The 19219-nt window shown below is 64.4% G+C and overlaps 2 protein-coding genes across 6 annotated transcripts; one reads left to right on the top strand and one right to left on the bottom strand.

Annotated features, from left to right (window-relative positions):
* The first annotated feature begins 3294 nt into the window (after positions 1-3294).
* Positions 3295-4308, top strand: HES3 (hes family bHLH transcription factor 3). Its single transcript, XM_027110736.1, has 3 exons — positions 3295-3375; positions 3478-3559; positions 3935-4308. The coding sequence occupies exons 1-3, from the start codon at positions 3295-3297 to the stop codon at positions 4306-4308; spliced, it is 537 nt and encodes a 178-aa protein (XP_026966537.1).
* A 1821-nt stretch (positions 4309-6129) lies between these two features.
* On the bottom strand, positions 6130-17234 carry GPR153 (G protein-coupled receptor 153). Of its 5 annotated transcripts, none has more exons than XM_027110368.1 (6): positions 17032-17234; positions 12717-15545; positions 11957-12386; positions 10033-10225; positions 9243-9427; positions 6130-8785 (listed from the first exon to the last, which is right to left on the bottom strand). In XM_027110368.1, the coding sequence occupies exons 2-6, from the start codon at positions 13070-13072 to the stop codon at positions 8114-8116; spliced, it is 1836 nt and encodes a 611-aa protein (XP_026966169.1). In that variant the 5' UTR covers positions 13073-15545; positions 17032-17234; the 3' UTR covers positions 6130-8113. The 5 variants fall into 5 exon arrangements, with proteins under 5 accessions (XP_026966169.1, XP_026966171.1, XP_026966170.1 ...); XM_027110370.1 differs by having other exon boundaries at positions 12717-13183; XM_027110369.1 differs by having other exon boundaries at positions 12717-13157.
* Between the last annotated feature and the right edge of the window lie 1985 nt (positions 17235-19219).

The following is a 19219-nucleotide window of genomic DNA, read 5'->3' as shown; positions in this document are numbered from 1 at the left end:
AACTTGCAAACAGACCTGGGGGTCCCTAGCCTAGGTCTCCGAGCAGGATCTCGGTGGAGACTCCGGTCTTTTCCAATGACCTTGCCAAATGCAAAAATCTGCCTTTAACTTACTGGGGGTATCGGCTGCCCAGAAGACTAACCCGAATTGGGGGTAAAGGGTGGCGAGGGTGGCGAGGAAACTGTCTCTGAAGGTGGGTAAAAGGTAAGATGGAATTTGCACAGAGATCCCTTTCAGCCTTGAGTCCCGCGCGACCCTCGGCCAGCTGGAGGCGACGAACGCGCCAAGGTGGCTGTTTGTGGTGAGGGAGCCGAGCGAACACCCGGGCAAGCCCGGAAGGTGGGGGAGGGGATCGGCCTAGGTGGGGAGACGCCAGCTGAGGACCTGCCAGAGGGGGAGGGGCGCAGCGGGCAGTCCCGGGGTGGGGGTCGGGGGCAGCGGAGGCGGAGGCCCATTAAGCCGGCAGGGGCGGAGCTTGACAGCCCGAATTCCTCCCGGGCCGCCCGGGCCGGCCTCGCCTGCCGCAGCCAAAGCAGAACATTGCGAATTAGCGCATTTTGCGGTCAATTTTCCACTGCTTAAGAAACACTAAGCCACCCACGTGAGCGGCCCCACCCAGAGCGGCCGGGATCTCGGGGCACGGGCTCGAGAGGGGTGGTGGCCCTAGGAGCTGCGGGGGCCAGGGTGCAGGCGGGGGCGTCTCGCGGGCCCCTTTATTGCGGCCCGAACTCTGGAGAGGGGGCGGGCCCGGCGCCCCCGCTGTGGGCCGCGAGAGCTGCGCCGAGGGCCATTGGTTTGCTAATAACGCCGGAGTTGAAAGGCGCGGGCGGCGGTTTATGGGGAGGGATCATAATTAGAGGACAAATTGCCCGGCTGCCCGCGCGGCTCGAGAGCTGGGCGGGGATGAGGGGGACCGCCCGAGCGAGGCGCGCGCCCAGCCTCCCTGCAGATGTGCAGCAGCTGGAAGCCCGCGCGCGGCAGGGCGCCCGGAGTTTGGTCCCGAGGGGTCGGGCGGGGGCGCGGCTTTGTGGGGCCGGCACAATGCCCTTAACACTCGGCTGCCCCCTTTGTGCCCGGCCTCGCCGCCCGCCCGCCCCGCGGCGCCTTTGTACCGCGCCGCCACCGCCCCAAGCCGGAGCGAACCCGCGGAAGCCCCTCGGGGCTGGCCGGCCCCGGCGCTTCAAAGCCGCCCGGCGCGTGCCAGCGCCCGCAGTCCCGCCGCGGCCCCGCCACCCGCCCTGGGCCGGGCCCGGCCCGGATCTGACCAGCGGGCCCTGCGGCCGGGGCGAAAACACTTTGGAGCCGCTGTCTCCGACGCTTCCGCCTGAAAGGAGGGCGGGGAGCGATTCTCCACGCTGCTTGGCGCCTGGGAACGCCACTGCCGGGCAGGGGGCCCATCAATGCCCCGAGCGGGGGTGGATGGGTAAGAGGATGGAGCTGGGGCCCACCAAGGACCCAGCAACTTCCCCTCCCCCCCCCACTGGGACCCCGCAAGGGCCAGTTCGTTCAGTCTTCGGCAGCAGGGCTCCACTGCCGAACTTTTGGGTCCTTGCGACTTCCACAGCGCTCTCACAAGCGGCGCTAGGGGCCGCATGTTCACTGAGGCCAAGGGAACTCAGTAAAGGGAGCTGTGTAGGTTTGAACCCAGGAACTCCCGCAGACGTCAGTTTTCCCGTCCCTCCCAGCTCCTGGAGCCCAGCCTCCTGAAGCCCAAGCAGGGACTGCACCGGAGTCCTGTTATAGGGCCTAGCGGGTCGGGGGGCAGGTGTCTCCTCCTCTGAGCTCCTTGGGTCTTCAGCCACAGCCTGAATAATGAACAGGGGTTGACATCCCGGACCTCCAAACGTGCAGAACGGTGCTCTCCGCAGATGCTCAGTGGTCTTCACCACCACCTCCCATTTGTTGGGACCCAGAGAAGGCCAACGGGCAGGGGTGGGGGGAATAAACTCCTAGGCCTTCCCTGTGAGGGAAAGGTCCTCAGAGCCTGAGTTTTCCAGTCTGCAAACTCAGGACTGGGGGTGGGGGAGGCCTTTCTGACTGCCCTGGCCTGAGGCTGCCTGCAGCTTGCCCCCCAGTTTGAAGAGTGTGGGTTGGGTCCTAACAGGGCCGGAGGGCCCCTGAGCCCAGACTGAACCCCGACGCAGGACGGCTCCCAGTTCCGAGGCCCCAAGGAGGAGGCTGGCTGTGGCCCCGCGGGCGGGTTGCATGCTTTAATGGGACACATGTTGCTGCTTGGCCCCCGCGGGCCTGCTCTGCACCTGGCTTTGAGTGGCCACAGGCAGAAAATTGCTGCATTGTCCCGACATTAGGGCGAGTAATGTGGCATCGCCGGCGCGGCCCGAGCGTGAAGCCGGCAGAAAGGCCTCGCTGGCGGCTGCTCCCTGCCTCCGCGTCTTCATCAGGCCCGAGGAGGCCCGGTGCTCAGTCATAGTCATTAGTGGGTCTTGAAGCCATCTGGGCCCATGGACCTCCCCCAGGGGGCTTGGTGGTGAGGCCCAGAACTTAGGGAGACTGGGACGGGAGGGGATGGGCATGGGAAGGAATTCCAGACTCAGGCAGTGGTGAGGGTGAGAGGGAGAAAGGAAAGACTGAGAGAACCTCCCTGGTGGCGCAGTGGTTAAGAATCCGCCTGCCAGTGCAGGGGATACGGGTTTGGTCCCTGGTCCGGGAAGATCCCACATGCCGTGGAGCAACTAGGCCCGTGAGCCACAACTACTGAGCCTGTGTGCCGCAACTACTGAAGCCCGCGCGCCTAGAGCCCGTGCTCCCCAACAAGAGAAGCCACCGCAATGAGAAGCCCGCGCACCGCAACAAAGAGTAGCCCCCGCTCACCGCAACTAGAGAGAGCCCGTGCGCAGCAACGAAGACCCAACGCAGACAAAAAAAAAAAAAAAAAAAGGAAAGACAGAGAAAGGGTAAAGGTGGTCCCTCAGGAGGGAGGAGGGGTCCTGGAGATGAGGCCTGGACTAAGGGAAGAGAAGAGGCAGAGGGAGGCGGCGAACTTCCCAGTTTGTCCCTCTCTCATCCCCTCCCCCTGGGGGTTCCACAAGTCCAGGAGCGCCTCATTGACATGTAAACGAGGTGCCCCTATAAAGGTGGTGCCGCCTCCAGTGGTCTCCACTACGACAACATGGGCACTGAGTCCGAGACCCAGGGCAGCTCTGGCGGCCCCGCCGGCAACTTCCGCAAGGTCTGGAGTCCTGAGGGCTGCGGGGGTGAGGGGTGAGGCAGAGCGCGAGAGGGCCAAGGCCCTGCCCTCTAACTGCTGCTCACCCACAGATCTCCAAGCCGCTGATGGAGAAGAAGCGACGGGCGCGCATTAATGTGTCGCTGGAGCAGCTCAGATCGTTGCTAGAGAAACACTACTCGCACCAGGTGAGAAAGGGGACTCGTTGGAGGTAAGGGATGATACGGTCCCCAGCCTCATCCGCTCCAGCCCAGGCTGCGGTGCTAAGAGCCCTTTCCACGGATCCCCAGATCCGGAAACGCAAGTTGGAGAAGGCAGACATACTGGAGCTGAGCGTCAAGTACATGAAAAGCCTTCAGAACTCGGTGCAAGGTAGCGGGATGGCTTGGGGAGTCGGGCGAAGAGGCGGGGGAACTTGTGGGGTCAGAGCCACGGAGTCTACAAGGCCAGATAAAGGAGGGATGGACGGAGAAGAACTGCTCAGGGCAGTGGGCAGCTGAGTGACAAGGGGGCCCCATATTGCTGTGAGTGGGCAGGAGGCAAAAGCCCGGCTGGCTGTGGAGTTGTAATCCGGGTGGGCGAAGGTCTGGACCCGGGAAGGGGGGAGCGGGTTCGGGCTGACTCCCCTCCCTTCTCTTCCCTCCCTCCACACTTCTCCCCTCCCTTGCTCTCTCCTCTCTCTCTCTTTCCTTTCCTCCTCCTCTCCCCTCCTTTCCGCATTTCTCTCATCCGCTCCCCTCCCCCCAGGGCTCTGGCCGGTCCCCAGCGGAGCCGAGTACCCGTCGGGCTTCCGCGGCTGTCTACCGGGCGTTAGCCAACTTCTGCGGCGCGAAGAGGAGGGCGGCGACGGTCTGCGCTGCCCCCTGGCGCACGAGCGCGCGGGTGGCAGCACCATGGACAGCGCCAGTTCCGGCCCCGAGGCGCCCGCGCGGCGCGGCCCCGGCGCCCCCCCAGTTTGGGTCCCTGCTCCGGCCGCCGCCGGCTCGCGGTCCCCGCCACCCCGGCTCCTCTTCTCTGGAGGTCTCCCCGGTCAGTCCACCGGCATCCCCGCGCCGCAGTCGGCGTCTCGCCGCTTCGCCGAGAGCCCGGGGCCGGGGCTGCGCTTGTGGCGGCCCTGGTGAGGATCAGGTACGGCCTCGGACTCACAGAGGCCCTCGTCTGGCCTGGGGACGCAGAGACTGTTTTGGACGGCCGGAACTCCGGTCATCGGTTCTGGTCCCGGGACGGGGTGGCCGGGAGGGTGCCGCGTCTCTTCGAACTCGGGGAAATACACGAAGCTACGATTGGACCGGGTTCTGCGCGTCTAGGCATAACTCACCCCCCACCCCAGCCCTACCCACTTAGGCCGGACCCGCTTTCTCCTCCTCCCACCTTCCAGTGGGGCTGGGAGTGGGTGTCCCGGGCTGCGCCCCTTTCCCAGGGCCCCTGGCGGGCAGCTCGTTCCCGCCCCGTGGCCGCGCCGCGGTGGGAAGGTCGCCGGCCGCAGCAGCACAGAGCGGACCCCTCGCAGCGAGGAGAATCGCTGCCCCGCCCCTGCCCATTCAGCCGGCCAGGGACGCCCGGTTCCCACCGGCACAAAGCGCGCCAGGCCCCGCCCCCCCAGCAAGGGGCCCCCATCCCATCCCCATCCTGGACCCACTCGGCTTCCAGGGATCCCCACCCCCTCCGCACGCGGCGCGGCCCACCCGCTGGCGCACGCTCCTAAGTCTGCCCTCTCGGTAGCCCCCTCCTTAGCGACCCTGCCCAGCGCCCGCTCAGCGCTGTGGCCCCGCCCGGTAAGATGCTCCACCTACCGCCCCGGCCACCCGATGCTTGGCTCCGCGCGGCTTCTGGTAGGGACCCCGCGCACTGTCGCACCAACTTGGAGGCTGCTAGGGCACACCCCGGCTCCTCTCAAGGGAGAGTTCACTTCTCCCCAGTTGGAAAAGACCCCGGCCCCGCAGAGCCCCCGACTCCGGACCTCTGGGGCTTCCAGGGAGCCCACCACCCTTGACAACCCTGGGAGTGCTGTGCGACAGTTTACTCGTCTGAAAATGAGGTCATTGCTGTGCCCGGACTCGAACCCGGGGCTCCCGGCGGGGAAGCCTGGGGGTGGAGGACAGGGACCCTGCCCTGAGCCCAGGAAGAGATCCTAGCACCTCCTCCCACCAGCTTGAAATTCAAAATAAGAACAGTGCGAACTTCTGAAATGGGTATAAAGAGGCCATGAAGGTTCTAATTTCTCCCGTGATGCCTACTTAGGTGAATCTTTTTGAACTACCAACATCAACTTTGTATAAAACGTTTCTCATTTTGGGCTGCCCCTGCCTTGCCGTGTGCTAAACCCGTCCTGGTCAGACCGCGGGGAGAGGGCGACCTAGCTCCCCTACCGCACCACCCAGCGGGCTCTCCGGTGCTGGGGTGGGGCTCCTGCAGTGGTGGTCCCGGGGCGGCCTCTCGGGTCTCAACTTCCCGACACTAATCCTTCTGCAGGCCACCAGGCTCCTGCCGGCCACCAGGTGGCGATCTTACATCGCGGACCCAGGGCACGTCCTCCGAATTCCAACCCAGGCTGGTGGGCGGGTCAACCGGCACAATGGGTCCTCCTCCCCTAGGCACGGCTCCAACTGCTCTGCCTTTCTCGCCCTCCAGAATCAGCCTCACTGGAATTAGTGGTCCCTGAAGCCAAACCTGGGCAGGGGCTGCCATCTGCACTCATAGGTCATCTCCGCCCTTTATTAGGGCTTTGGAACCCACCAGGCCGCTCCATCCTGCTGCTGCCCCAGGTCTGACTCACTCGCTGGGTGGGGCCGCTGGATTTGCCTAGAGAAAGGGGCAAGTCCAACCCAAAGGAAGGGTGCACTAGCGGAGGAATTCAGGACCCAGAGGGAGAGACGTTTAGGGGCAGCTGGCCAGCGGTGCTGTTAGGTTCTAAGTGTTTCCATGAAATCGGCCTTGGATTGCCTGGTGCAAATCATAGGAAGTTTTTATTCGATTCTGTACAGAAGATAAATGCTCAGTTGTCCAAAAAAACTACAAACGGATCCCTGGCTCTGGGCTGGGTGGTGGTATGAAGACAGAGCTCCCTCCACAGTGAACCCAGGGCCAAGCTGCTCTTCAGGGCAGCAAACAGGCCTGGAGGCAAGACAAAGTGAGAGAGGGAGCCCCACGCTCCGGGGGCCTCTGCTTGGGGTCCTCCCTCCTCTTTAATAATTTTGTAAAAACCAGGACTGGAGGGACTTCAGGGGACCACGCCTCCCTGCAAGTATTGCCGTTGGATATGAAGTACACAGATTGGATATGAAAACCCAAGGTGACCAATCGGCCGGCGGGGGTGGGGAACGGTGGCTAACTGGCTGCCTCTGCCCCCACATCATGTTGGTCCTTGAAGGCACAGCAGCATTGGCGAGGCAGGCCTCCCATGGCTGAGGCTGGACCGGAGGCCCCTGCCTTACTCACCTGTGGCCAGCTCCTCCCGCCAAGTTACCCCACAGCCAGAGACCGAAGGGGCCTCTGAGGGTGAGACAGAGCTGCGTAGTCCCCCCTGTTCTCCCGGCTCCCAGAGGCCTCTCTGGAGCTGAGACCCTGTCTGGAGGGTGAGGAGACAGGCTTGGCCACCTGAGGGGCAGAGGCAGTGCTGCAATTCCAGGGTGCAGAGTAGGAGGGGAGAGGGGGTAGACCAGCTCCTTGCGGGCCCTGGAACCCCCTCCAGATCTTCACATGGAGGGGCCACTGCAGGGAGGCAGGGGGTGGAATGAGACAGTCTTTGCATTCACCCCGGCCCCTCCAGCTCAAAGTCCACAGCTATTCCTGGGCTTCTCCTTAGCCTGAGTCAAGGGTCTTCCTCCACGCAAGACCCAGCAGGCCCTCCCAAGGGCCCATGGCCAAGCCCAGGCCCGCAAGAGGTCTGCCCAGCATGGAGAGCAAAAGAAGACCCCTGCCCCAGGGTGGAGGAAGACTCTTACCAGGGACCAGGCCTTGAACCCAGAAGCTGCGAGGCCTCTGAGGCAAGATCCCTTCCTGGCCAGACCAGCACAGGTTGGGGGTTGGCACCAGGAGAAGGAAGCCCGCTCCCCCTTTGCTTCAGTTTTCTCCACCACGTACCCACGACCTTCGTGGTGGGAGTCACAGAGGTGGCTGACGTGTTGTGCATAGGCAATGGAGGCACAGTGATGAGGGTGGGATGCTAACAGCGGCCAAGGCGGGTGTGTGCCAATGGTGATGGTGCGAGAGTGTTGTGCTTTAGCTTGGCTGGGGAGAGTTCTCAAGGGGGCCAGGGGCACTAAGTGTGGGAGGCCTCAGGCTTGGGGGCCACGCCAGGCCCCTGAAAACTGAGCCCCACAAGGGACCCATGGAGGGTCCTCCACTACTCACTCCCTGTCCCCTCGGTGGCGGCCGGGGCACACAGACCAGGAGACTTGACCAGACAGTCCTGAGAGCTAACATGGTCACCTGCTCCTCACAGATGCGGAAACCAAGGCAGAACAAGTCAGCAGGGGGACCTGCTCAGAGAACTTGGTTTGGGCTCTGAAGACCCCTGTGCTTGCAGACCCTCTGTACCCCACCCCCTGAGGTGTGACAGTTGCAGTGCAGAGTGGGAAGTGGCTGCAGTCTGCTGGCTCCTGCAGGGCTGGGCTTTGTTCCGTCCGGCGGTAGCCAGCTGCCCCGTCCGGAGCCTGCCTTTTCCCAAGCCCCAGCCTCACTCTGCCCAGAGGCTGGTCCGTGCCCAGTGTGGTCGTCCGGGGCGGGCGTTGCCCCTCCAGGCAATGGCCGCTTCCCGGGCGGCACACAGCCGCCGCCCCGTCAGGGCTAGCGCAAGTCCAGGCGCCGCCGGCGGCCTCAGCGTAGCCTGCCCCGAGCCTGGGCCGGGTTAGGATAGCATCTTTGGTGCTTTGGCCCCGTGGGTGGCCCGGCCCGCCTGGAGACTTGGGGAGGCGCCGGCGGGCCCTAAGACGCCGAACCCATCGAGTCCGAGTGCAGCGTGACGTAGCCCGACGACTCCGAGGGCGAGCTCAAGAAGCTGCTGATGCTGCCGCCGCCGCCGCCCGCCGCGCGCAGGCCCCCGGGTTCGCCCCACGACGCGCTCAGGCCGGTCCGCAGGGTCCTGGAATGCGCGTGTGCGGCCGGGCGCGGCCCCGGGCTCCGTTGCGCGCCGCCGCCGCCCCCAGGGGGCGCCGCGTCCCCGCCGGGCTGGGCGCCGTCGCGGGGCAGGGCGCGGACGGCGAAGGGCCCCGGCGAGGAGGGCTGGCGGCGCAGGGCCTGTGGCTCCCGCTCGAAGGCGGTCAGCGCGAAGGCGTCGGGCAGCAGCGAGGCCGAGGCGCAGCGGGCGCCGGGCCCGGCGCGGCGGCGCGGGCTGCCGGGGGGCGAGCCGGGGGCGAGGCGCGGGCCGTCGTCCAGGGCCGGGGGACGCAGCGACAGCAGGCTCTCGGCCGAGCGACGGCGCGGGCGGAAGGGGGGCGCGTCCTCCGCCAGCAGGCCGCCGCGGCGCCGGTCGGGCCCGCCAGGCAGCACCAGGGCGGCCAGGTCCTCGCCAGAGCCCCAGCGCGGTAGGAACGTGGGCAGCGGAACGGCGGCCCACACGTCCGCGTCATCGTGGGAGAAGCGTCGCGTGGGCGGGACCTGTCAGGACCAAGGGGTTAACCCGGGCTGCCCTCCTGGAAAAGGGGGGCCTAGCCTCCCCTCACCGGGCAGGGCCGCCTGAGGTCAGGGACCAGGCCTGGTCCAGGGCACCCTGGTTTAGAGCTGTGAGATTTGGGGCAAGTGACAATCTCTTCAAACCTCAGTGTTGTCATCTGTAGCTTGGGTCAGCTGGGGAGAAGTCCCTTTGAGTAGGGTGCTGAGCCCCAAGGAAACAACACAGGCACCAAATGGACCATCCTCCTAGAGCACCAGCGAACTTGGCCACAGGGGCTGGGGTGCCGCCCATGGGTCCACCTGCACAGGCTCTGTGACCTGGGGCCAGCCCGTCTTGGGAGGATGAAAGCCAGCCCCAGGAGCTGTGGCAGGCGTGAGATGAGCTCAGAGAGGAAAGGCCTTGGAGAGGCATATTTGCATCTCCAGCCCTGGCTGTCCCTACCTGCAGGTACTGCATCTTGTCCTCCTGCAAGGGCCGCAGAGGGTAGAACTGGGGCAGGTCCCCCTCCAGGGCAGAGAGCTCATACTTGGCCGTCCTGTCCAGGGCCACAAAGTCACCCCCATAGCTGTAGTCCAGGGAGCGGTCCAACACTAGGTCTGGGGGGATGCCACCTTCCAGGCTGGTTTCTGCAGGGCGGGGCAGAAGCTTAGGGCCGTGGAAACTTGGGGGCATCCAGGAATGGGTCCCAGGGACCCCCAGAGACACGCAGTGCTGGTGGGCTGGTTAACAGAAAAGGAGAAGGGCGGGGTCCTCTATTCAGATCCTGACTCTGCCACCTTTTAGTTGAGGGCCTGGGGAAGTCACAGACCCTGAGCCAGTTTCCTCCTCTATGGGGGTGAGAACTAAACAGACACAAGGAGCGGACACTGCCTGCCAGGTGGCAAGGGCTCAGCCCAGGGTCACATTATTGCTGCTGGCAGGGAGACAGGACCGGTCTACAGGAGCCCCGGGGCAGTTCGCCAGGACCCCTAAGGTTGGAAGCTCCAAGAAACACAATCAGGCTGCATGCAGTCCACAGCCACTCTGTTAACAGAACGTCTGATCAACTGGAACCCTGGGGCGGCCAAGCCATACAGGGGAAGGCCCCGTGTGACACCAGGCTTGAGTCCTTGCGGGGTTTAAGAACCTTTGGGGTAGAACAAGGGGGCTCTGACAGCTGTTATCCCGCGGACCCCCAGTGACCTCACCCAGGCGCCACTCTCCCTGGGGGGCATGCTCAGACCGTCCTCACCGTCACCCGAGTCCTCGTCGTTGGCCATGAGGGCCATGCACTTCTCCCAGACAGCCTTGAGGTCAGCGCGGTAGCGGTCGCAGGCCCAGAGGAATACGGGCAGCAGCAGGGCCTGGGTCACTGAGCACCAGAGCACACACAGTGCCATCCAGGGCGCCGAGGCGTCAGCCCACAGGCTGCTGAAGCTCACCACCTGTGGGCACAGGGCTGGGCCTGGCACCCGGCAGGACCCCCATCACCCAGCTTCCCTTCCCGGCCTCAGTTCTCCCACCTGTGGGGCAGGTCTGACTGCCCACCTGCCGGAGGCGGGGGAGGGGGAGACAGAGGGGGAGGGGGAGACGGACAAAGCCCTGGGGTTTTGGGCAGGAAAGAGACAGAGTGTGAGGGGAGAAGTCCCTGCCCACCGACAGCCGCTGGTGTCAAGATGAACAGTCACAGCCCCATGTGTGCAGAGCCCTTCACAGTGCAGCAGGTAGCACTGGGCACGGCCTCCCTCATTTCACCCGTGACCGCCCAAGGAGGAGAAGGCGTGGATTACCAGCCCCTTTTTGAGAGCCAGGTCTCGAGTCTCCCAGTTCAGGGACCTTTCTACCATCCCCGCTGCTCCATGGCTAGTGGCCTCCTTGGCCCTGCCCCTACTCTGAGGGTCTAGACCTCAGACCCCAGAGGTCTAGAATCAAAGTAGTTTCTGGGGGTCAGAGGATCCAACCAGGTGGCCTTTGGGTCACCGCCTAGGGACGCCTCATTCCTCTGCTCCCAGGAGAGTTCATTCCCCCACTGAGTGACATAACTATTCCTCTTTCAGAGCAGAAGTGGGCATGATGCAGACATCATGTTGGTTCTTCCATGCGAGCTGTGTGACCCTCAGAAAGATGCTAAACCTCTCTGGGGCTCAGTTTCCTCATCTGTGAAATGGGCCAAGAACACCCCACAGGGTGAGGTAAAGATTCCAGACACCGTACCAGGCCGGCAGCATGGAGTGGGTTCCACAAACGGCCCTGAAGAGAAGCTGGGGGGCCCTTCCCCCACTGCTGTTCCCGTCTGGCTCTGCAATTTCACACACACATCTTCCCTCTATCATCAAAGGACTGGGGACACCAGGCCCCAATGCACACAGCAGGACTCTACCTGGGGGGTACCTGGCCCACTGAGGGTGGGGCAGAAGGTCACCCCTGACTATGAGGCTGCCACACCACCTGTCACCTTCTGGAGCTTGGGTCCTGCGATGACTCCCTGCCCAGCTGCTAGGATGAAGCCTCTATCTGGTCCTTGCCCCTAGACCCTTCCCTGTCCAGCTCCATAGCCTTCAGGGGCAGGGCTGGAGCCCTATCAGTGGGAGGGCTTGTCTTTGAGTCCAGACGTCATTCTTGGGCTAGGCCTGGGGCATAGCCTCACAGACAGGACCCCAGGCAGCCTCGGGGGACCTTGGACCCTTGCTGGCAGGGTCTTCAGACCAGCCCTCACCTTGACCTTCCTCAGCTCCTGGGATCAAGTCCAACTCCCCAGCACATATTCAAGGCCTTCCCTGCCTCCCGATTCAGGATCAAAGCCAGTTCTGCCACACTAAATCCCTCCTCTGTCCAGCCTGGGACCTGGACCCACCAGAAAGCCTGTGGCATGTCACCCCACCTTCCATACCCTCTGCATCAAATGGGTCTCACTCAGGTCAGGAAAGTCCCCTGCCGTGCGACAAAAGACCCTGGTCTCTGCAGCCACCTGACGTGGGTTCAGATCCCACCATGGACGCCCTGACTTTAGGCGGTCATTTGACCTCTCTGAAGTTCAGTTTCCACCTCTGTAAAATGGGGATGATGATGATGCCTCCTGAAAAGATCGGGTGTGAGGATTCAACCACCTAACGCCTGGAGCACGCCCAGCCCCAGGGCTGTCCCAGAGCCCACGTCCCCCCGCCAGGCTCACCCACCAGCACAGGGAAGCCCATGAGGCAGTCGTATATGACGACGATGGTGGCCACCAGGCCGGTGATCTGCAGCGAGGTCCTGGCGGGCTCGGAGCCGTCGATGGAGGAGCGGCGCTTGCCCTGTGCGTCCTCCACCACGATGGTGGGCACGGTGAAGGCGTGGCGGTCGGCCCGGCGCCCCACCTGCACCGCCAGCGTCTGGAAGAGGGCGATGGCCGTGCAGACCACGCCCATGGCCACGCTGCCGCCCACCAGCAGCAGGAAGCAGACGCCGAAGCCCAGGCCAATCTCAGCCACGATGAAGTGGCAGCCGTGGGTGTAGAAGCGCTCGCTCGTGTCGTGCCAGCCGACGGCAGGCAGTGCCGACAGGATGAAGGACACCATCCAGATGCCCATGACCGTGTGCACCGCCTGCTTCTTGGCGTTGCTTAGCCTGGCATGGGGCGGGGGCAGGACAGAGGGACCTGGCGTCACTCAAAGGGTCTCTCCAGAGGCCCCTGGGGACCGGCAGAGGGTCCTCAACTGCCCCAGCCCCGCAGTCAGCACATCGTCACGTGTCCTTCTCACCGACCCCTTCTGCACTGGACACTGTACGCACCCACGTACACCTACACGCGCTCGTCCCTGCAACCCCAGCACAGCATGGGTGCGGCACACCGCACAGGGACCCTGTCCCCACACCGAGGGTACCTGCGCGCTCAGGCACCCACGTCCCCCTCTCCAAGGACACCAGATGTTCAGGCGCACACGCCCAGGAACTCACCGGTAGTTGACGGGCCAGCGGACCATCCACATGCGGTGGTAGGAGAGGGAGGTGACGGAGAAGCAGGTGGCCAGGGTGAGGGTGTAGAAGGTGGAGACGAAGACCTTGCAGAGGCCCTCGTTCCATTCGTAGTCGGGGCGCTGGCGCCGCAGCTGCACCACAGCGTAGGTGGCGATGGGCACGGCCACGTTGAGCATGTGGGTGGCCGCGAGCATGCACAGCAGGAACTCCAGGGGCTTCCACTTCTTCTGCTTGGCCCCCACGCTGAGGATGCCCCACGCGTTGGCCAGCAGGGAGAGGCCTCCGCAGGCCAGCCAGCCCACCGCGCTGCCAGGCAGCCGCCGCTCATCACTCATGGTGCAGATGGGAGCTGGCCGGCGGCTGGGACATCCTCCTCAAGCCAGGCCTCAGCTCCGAGCAGCAGCCCTCACACGTGGCGGCCTGGGGACACCAGGGACCGTGAGCATCTGCAGTGGGTTTGGGGGGAGCCAAAGAGCTCTCAGGGACTCTCCCTTGGGCTCTGGCAGTGAAGCTCCTGGGGCTCTTGGGAGTGCGAGATAGAGGGGGTCCCCTCATGCTCCATTGCCTGTCTGGTCCTGGCTTGGGCTGGGCCGCTTCGCCCTCCTCTGCCCTCTATGGAACCTCCTGGCTCCCAGGGGGTGTATACAGGGGTGCTCAATAAGTGCACATCCCCTCACCTCCACCTACTCCTGGTCAAGGTGCGGCACCTAGGCTTCCTTCCAGGCTGCCTGCATCCTCAGGGAAGCCGCCAGGCCGGGCCCAGGTGGGCGCTGTGCTGCGTGTGTACCTGGTCCTGTCCCAGAACCAGCCCTCTCACCATCAAACTCCCCAAATCCTCACGCAGCCCACGCGAGGCACCCCCAGTGCATGCTGGGGGCCCTCACTTTCATTGGTCCCACTTCCTTTGGCCAATGAGGACATGCCTGGAGGATGAGTGCCCTGAACCTCCCCTGTAAGGAAGGGATGCTCTGGGGGCCACTCTCGTGCCCACCTTGGGAAAGGGCGGCCTGCTTTACCCAGGTCAGCCCCCAGCAGGCCTTCCGTGGCCGTGCACGCCTGGCAGGCCCTGGCACTACCCCGGGCTGGGGGGTACACTAAGCTCTAGTGTACTAGCCATGTGGCCCCAGCAAAGTCCCTGCACCCACGTCCTACTCTGAAACGGGGACGATGAGGCTTCCTCCAGGGGGAGGCTGGGGTGGACAGACGCCGCATCTCTAGTGCCTGGGGCGGGCCCGGCTGCTTGGGATGCCGCAGGCAGCATGGGACAGTAGCTGGTCCAGGGACCAGAACCTGCCCCCGAGGACAGCCTGTGGATAGGTAGGAACCAGGGACCTAGGACGCGGGGCAGGAGGCACGTGTTGGGGAGCCGCCCCATCCTGCCAGTGGGCCTGGCGGTGAGTCCCCCAGCTTCCCAGCTCGGTGCGTCCCTGCGCAGAGCACTGGCCGGTCCCTCTGACGTGAGGCACCCCACAGCAGGCCCCTCTGGCCACAGCCTGGAGCAGGTGGCGTGGGGGACAAGTGCAGTGCTCAGTGCAGGTCTACTATGTACGCTGCCTACACTTGGGCCTTCTCACCCTCTAGCCTGTGTAATCTCATTGGCTGCAAATTTGTTGCCCCCAACACTTATGGGCACCACTGAACCAGACACAGCCACGTGATCCTTCAGGGACTGTCTCCAGCTTGGGGTGGACAGGCCATTGCAGGCCCCTGGCGCTCAGGACAGGGGAAGTGACACCTCCCAGCCTGCTGCCAGGCTCCCCTGCTTGTCTCGTGCAGGGTGTGGCCTGAGCCCCACGGACACCGAAGGATCTCTTGAGTCCTGATGGGTGTCATTCATCTCTGTGCCCCTGCAGTGGGCCTGTCCAGGCCCCTGACCCACAGGAGGAGTCTAATCTGGACCACACCAGTGCCCACTAAGGGCCTTTTAGCGGGGGCTGGGGGACTTCTGGGGCCAGGGAACTTCCTTCCCAAACGTTAGGCTTCTGCTCGCAAAGCTGCCGCCCCTTCCCCACCCCAGACCCAGCGTGGGGGGTGAGGTGGCCCTGCTGAACCCTCCACCAGCCGTTCTGCTGTCCAGCAAGCCTCCTTGACTTCAGCATACAGAGGCCACTCGGTGTGGGGTGAAGAGCTGTTAGACTCCAGCTTTAGCTCCCCAGCCAGTCACGTGACTCAGCTGGGCCTCAGTTTTCTCATCTGTACGTAGACATGATAGTCCCTATCTGCCTCGAGAAGTGTGTGGGTAGCCGGTAAGCTATGCCAGGGAACGCGCTTAGAATGGAGCCAGGCACACAGTAAGTGCTCAATAAGTGCTTGCCACGTAGATGTCTGTACCAAAGACCTCCCTGCTCACTGAGCTACGCTGTCTCTTCAAGACACTGAGCTCAGAGGTGTGCACGAGCCTTAGACCTGCAGGCAGACGCACAGTCACCCCAGCCAGAACCTGGGACAGCCCAGCTTGGAGGGTAATGAGGCTACACACAGCCAGGTGGGGTGTCTGGCAGCCCACCAGGGGTCCAGAGCGGGCAGAGGCTTACATTATCAAATAGAAAACCGGATTTGGCATGCACGTGGTGGGCTGCCATCTATTTCTACTTGCATCGCGCCGCCTTGGCCGTCAGATTGGGAGGCCTTCCCTCAGAAGCCCAAGCAGGCAGGCTGTCTGACTCTTGTGACCCTGCGCCTGGCCCAGCCCACACTGCCCACCTGTTGATTGCTGGTCCAGAGTGGTAGGGAAGGTGCCACAGGCTGCCACTGGTACAACCCTTCCTGGTGCCGGTTCTTCCCTGAGTCTAGCCGAGCAGTGTCTCACTGCAGGGAAAGGCCCTAGGTCTGTGTGGGCAGGAGAATGTGCCCTACAAGTAGAGGGAGGAGGCAATCCTCCTTCGAACAGGCACACTCCCCTCAGTTCGCACCCCCAGTGATCTTGTCTGAAGGACTGCCATCGTTCCCATTTTACAGATGGTTAAGGGGAGGTAACCAAGCTCTTAGGTTCCCGAGCCAGGATCCAAACTCCACTCGCCTGACATCAAAATCCTGATGTCTGAAACATTAAAATGCTCAGAAACTTGGCATTTTTTTGTTCCTTGAGCTGAGGTTGTCTTTCTGGGCCTCCTGCCCCTGCAAGATGGGTCCTACTGTCCCCACAATGCAGATGGGAACACTGAGGCTCAGAGCCCAGTGCAGCACAGGGAGGAAGTATGGAGGCGGCTTTATGGACTCCTGAGCGTGGTGGTCCTGCGATGGGGGAGGAGTGTCACCGGGGTGGGGTGGAGAGCAAGGTCTCCAAATGCAGAGTGAGAGGGGGCTGGCTCTGCGGAAACAAGGAGACCCCCTTCTTCCAGGCTGGTGACACCTTCTGTTCATTCTCAATCACAGGGAGCAGGGGACACTAGGGTCCAGGCCCCAACACTCCAGGGGTGTTACCGCCCCCTATTGGGAAGTTTCTCCCGCAGCCCACTCAGGCTCCGCAGCATTTCAGGACTGGGCTTCCCGCTCCACCTGGATCCCGGAGACGCTCCCTGCCACCCCCCGCGCCCCCCCCAGGACACCGCAGTGCAGGCTGCAGGTGTGGCGGACCTGGGACCCACCGGACTCTCTCCGCAGGGTCTGCGGGCGGGGCTCCGGCGTGACGTCGCGGCCCCGGGCCAATGAGGCCCCACGGCCCCCGGGCTCTATTGCGCAACAAAGAGAACCCAGAACTTGAAAGGATTCCCGGGCTCAGGCTGCCGCCCCCAGGCTGCTCTCCGCCGGCGCTGCTACCCATCAGTCCCGCAGGGCCCCGCTCGGCCGCCGCCCAGGGCGGAGCTCTCGACGAGTAGCCTCCACATCTCCGCCACGCCCGCCCTGCACCCTCGCGGTCTCCGCTCCTCTGTCCTCCGATCCCCCGCCCGGCCAGGCGCGCGGTCCTGCCCCAGCGGGGCCCCCAGCTCTGCCCAGCCCCGAGGGCGCGTCCGAGCGTCGGCCGCGAGCCGAACGCTGACGGGACTGCTGTCCCGGACGCCTCCCGAGTTACGCTGGGCAGGGGTGGGCCCAGGACCCCCAGAGCGGCCATCCCCGCCCCCTGAAAGCAAGCCCCCCGGGGCGGCGCTGCCAGGCTCAGAAGAAGGGGCGGACCCCGGGGAAGTTACCCCGAAGGTCCCCAAGTTGGGGGGAGGGGTGCGCAGCCTTAAGCGGAGCCCGCGGCCATCGGACAGACCCCGTGACCGACCAACCACGGACAGCCCCTCCCTGCCCAAAGTCCTCCCGCCAGGGGTCCCCTGCCCTGCCGCCCCCGGGCTAGGGCGGCGGCGCTCACCCTGCATTCGGGCGCCCGGGGCTCCAGCTCGCTGCTCCCGCCTCCGGCTCCGGCTGCGGCTCCCGCGCCCCCGAGCCGAGCGCGGGCCGCCGGGGACCGCGTGGGTGGCCGGCGGCGGAGCGGCCAGCGGGCCGGGGCATCCTGGCGGCGGCCGCCCGTGGCCTGCGCGTTCCGCTCGGCTCGGCTCGGCCCCTCCGCCCCTCCCTCCCTCCGTCCCTCTCTCTCTCCCTCCCTCCCTCTCTCCTCCCTTCGCGCCGCCGCCGCCGCCGCGCTCCGATCCCGCCGCTCGGCTGGCTGCGCCCGGGCGGCCGGGGGCGGGGGGCGGAGCAGGGCGCCGGCCTCCGAGGGCGTCTCCACACCGCCTCTCGGACCGCCCAGCCCCTCCCCTCGGAGACGCGGCCCGCCGCGTGTGTCTGTGTGTCTGCCGCGCGTTTGTCTCGTACCCGCGGGGGCGCGCCCTCCGCATCCGCGCCTCCCGGCCGAAGACCCCTAGGGAGGGCGGCGCCTCTCGCGACGCCTGGATCAAGCTTGGGCCTCTCGCTGCCGACTCGGGTCTGTCCATACTCCCGACGCTGGCTGCGAGCCTCCTGGGGAAGACCTAGGCCAGGGGGGCCTGGGGCAGGAATGGACAGTGGGGACTTAGGGCCGGCGGTGGGGGGCTCAGTGAGGCCTTCCTGAAGGAAGTCACATCTAAGGTGAACTATAGGGGCGGGGCGTAAGGAGGACTTGGGGGCCCTGAGGACTGGTGGCCTCTAGAAATTGGGGAGTCGTTTATGGGGGGGAGCCAGGGCAGGAAGAGGTGAGGTTGGGTCAGCTAAGGATTCAGACTTACCCTCGGGCCTTTGGGGGGGCGGGGGTTCCACCGCGGGAACCAAGTGAATGGACCACTGGGCTGCCTGCTGGGTGGTTGTCCCTCCCCCCATGGGCTCCGAAGTGTTCTCTGTGAAGCTGAGACCACGACCAGGCAGCTGGGAGAGGCCAGGACCTGCGACCTGACACCCCTGGCCCTCTCTCTTCCCTCCCTCAGGAGCTTGCCCTCCACTTAGCACTCCTAGCAGGGCACAGGCTGTCGTCACCTCTAGGCTAGGTGGGGAAACCCATTAGTCCCCTTGATGGGGTTCTCTGGAGACCCAAGTCACAAGAGAGCGTGGCCTCTGGCATCCCATCCAGTCAGAGGATCCTGCCTGCCTCTTCTAGAAAGCCAGGGACCACACACACCCCGGACGAAAGGCCTCTGGAGTCACTCTGGGCTGCCCCGCAGGGCACTGTCCTGCCCCACAACCGGGAGCACCCACGAGTGCCCAGCCCTGTGTCTGGAGGAAGGCGGGCATCTGCTCGGGACTGGACTCAACAAAATGCAGCCAGTGCTGCCTGGCTTCTGTGCCCACCTACACCATCTCCTCCACACCCCCGAAACAGCTGGGGAGTTAGAAGCAGCTTTTAGGGGGCCCAGAGTGAGTCTTGGGATCAGGTGTTTTTTTTTTTTTTTTTTTTGACCGCACTGCACGGCACGTGGGATCTTAGTTCCCCGACCAGGGATCAAACCCGCACCCACTGCATTGGAAGCGTGGAGTCTTAACCACTAGACTGCCAGGGAAGTCCCCAGGATCAGTCTCAGACAAAAGTCAAAGTGTTTGTATAGCAAAGGTTCCACAATGAAGCAGAGCTGGAGAATGGCGAGTCCTGGGCCATGCGCTCCCTGTGTGTGGCTTCTGGGTGGTCAGGGCCCCTGATGAGCTCTCCGTGGACAGGCCAGCTCCCTGCCCATGTGACCCTGGTTGTAAATAGGGCATCAGCAGTAGGAGGCTGACACAGGGTAGCTGGTAGTCAAGTGTGGCATTTCTAAGGCAAACAGGCAATCCAGCCATCCAGAGCATGGGCCAGGCCGCTGCCCAGCTGGCAGAAGGCAGCCTGCCCCACGCCTGTGGCCCCAAGTGCACCTCCACGAGCGAGCCCAGCTCACCACGGCCGCCTGTACTAGTGCCCCTGCCCCTGGCTTAGCTGGCTCTGGGGGCAGGTGGGAGATTAGCTTCCGATGGCCACCGTGGGGAGCCCCAGGGCCCAGGCACTTTGGGGCCGGCTCGCCTCCGCACCACTCCCTGCCCAGGGCACCGCCTATAGCCTTCAGGAAGTTGGCACAGGGTGTGGGTGGAGCTGGGGAGGCTGAGGCAGCCTCCAGGGGGCCGGG

This window comes from Aethalodelphis obliquidens, unplaced genomic scaffold (genome assembly GCF_003676395.1).
Source record: "Aethalodelphis obliquidens isolate GAN/ISIS:26980383/991018 unplaced genomic scaffold, ASM367639v1 scaffold9, whole genome shotgun sequence".
NCBI classification, from domain to species: domain Eukaryota; kingdom Metazoa; phylum Chordata; class Mammalia; order Artiodactyla; family Delphinidae; genus Aethalodelphis; species Aethalodelphis obliquidens.
The sequence above is the reverse complement of the archived record's forward strand: the minus strand, read 5'-3'. Positions and strand labels throughout refer to the sequence as shown.

Excerpts from the sequence above, each read along its gene's own strand:
- HES3 (XM_027110736.1), top strand. The coding sequence starts at position 3,295 with ATGGAGAAGAAGCGACGGGCGCGCATTAATGTGTCGCTGGAGCAGCTC. Across the intron at positions 3,376-3,477 it reads AGAAACACTACTCGCACCAG|ATCCGGAAACGCAAGTTGGA; the intron begins GTGAGAAAGGGG and ends ACGGATCCCCAG. Across the intron at positions 3,560-3,934 it reads CCTTCAGAACTCGGTGCAAG|GGCTCTGGCCGGTCCCCAGC; the intron begins GTAGCGGGATGG and ends CCCTCCCCCCAG.
- GPR153 (XM_027110368.1), bottom strand. The coding sequence starts at position 13,072 with ATGAGTGATGAGCGGCGGCTGCCTGGCAGCGCGGTGGGCTGGCTGGCC. Across the intron at positions 10,226-11,956 it reads TCATGGGCTTCCCTGTGCTG|GTGGTGAGCTTCAGCAGCCT; the intron begins GTGGGTGAGCCT and ends CTGTGCCCACAG. Across the intron at positions 8,786-9,242 it reads ACAAGATGCAGTACCTGCAG|GTCCCGCCCACGCGACGCTT; the intron begins GTAGGGACAGCC and ends TGGTCCTGACAG.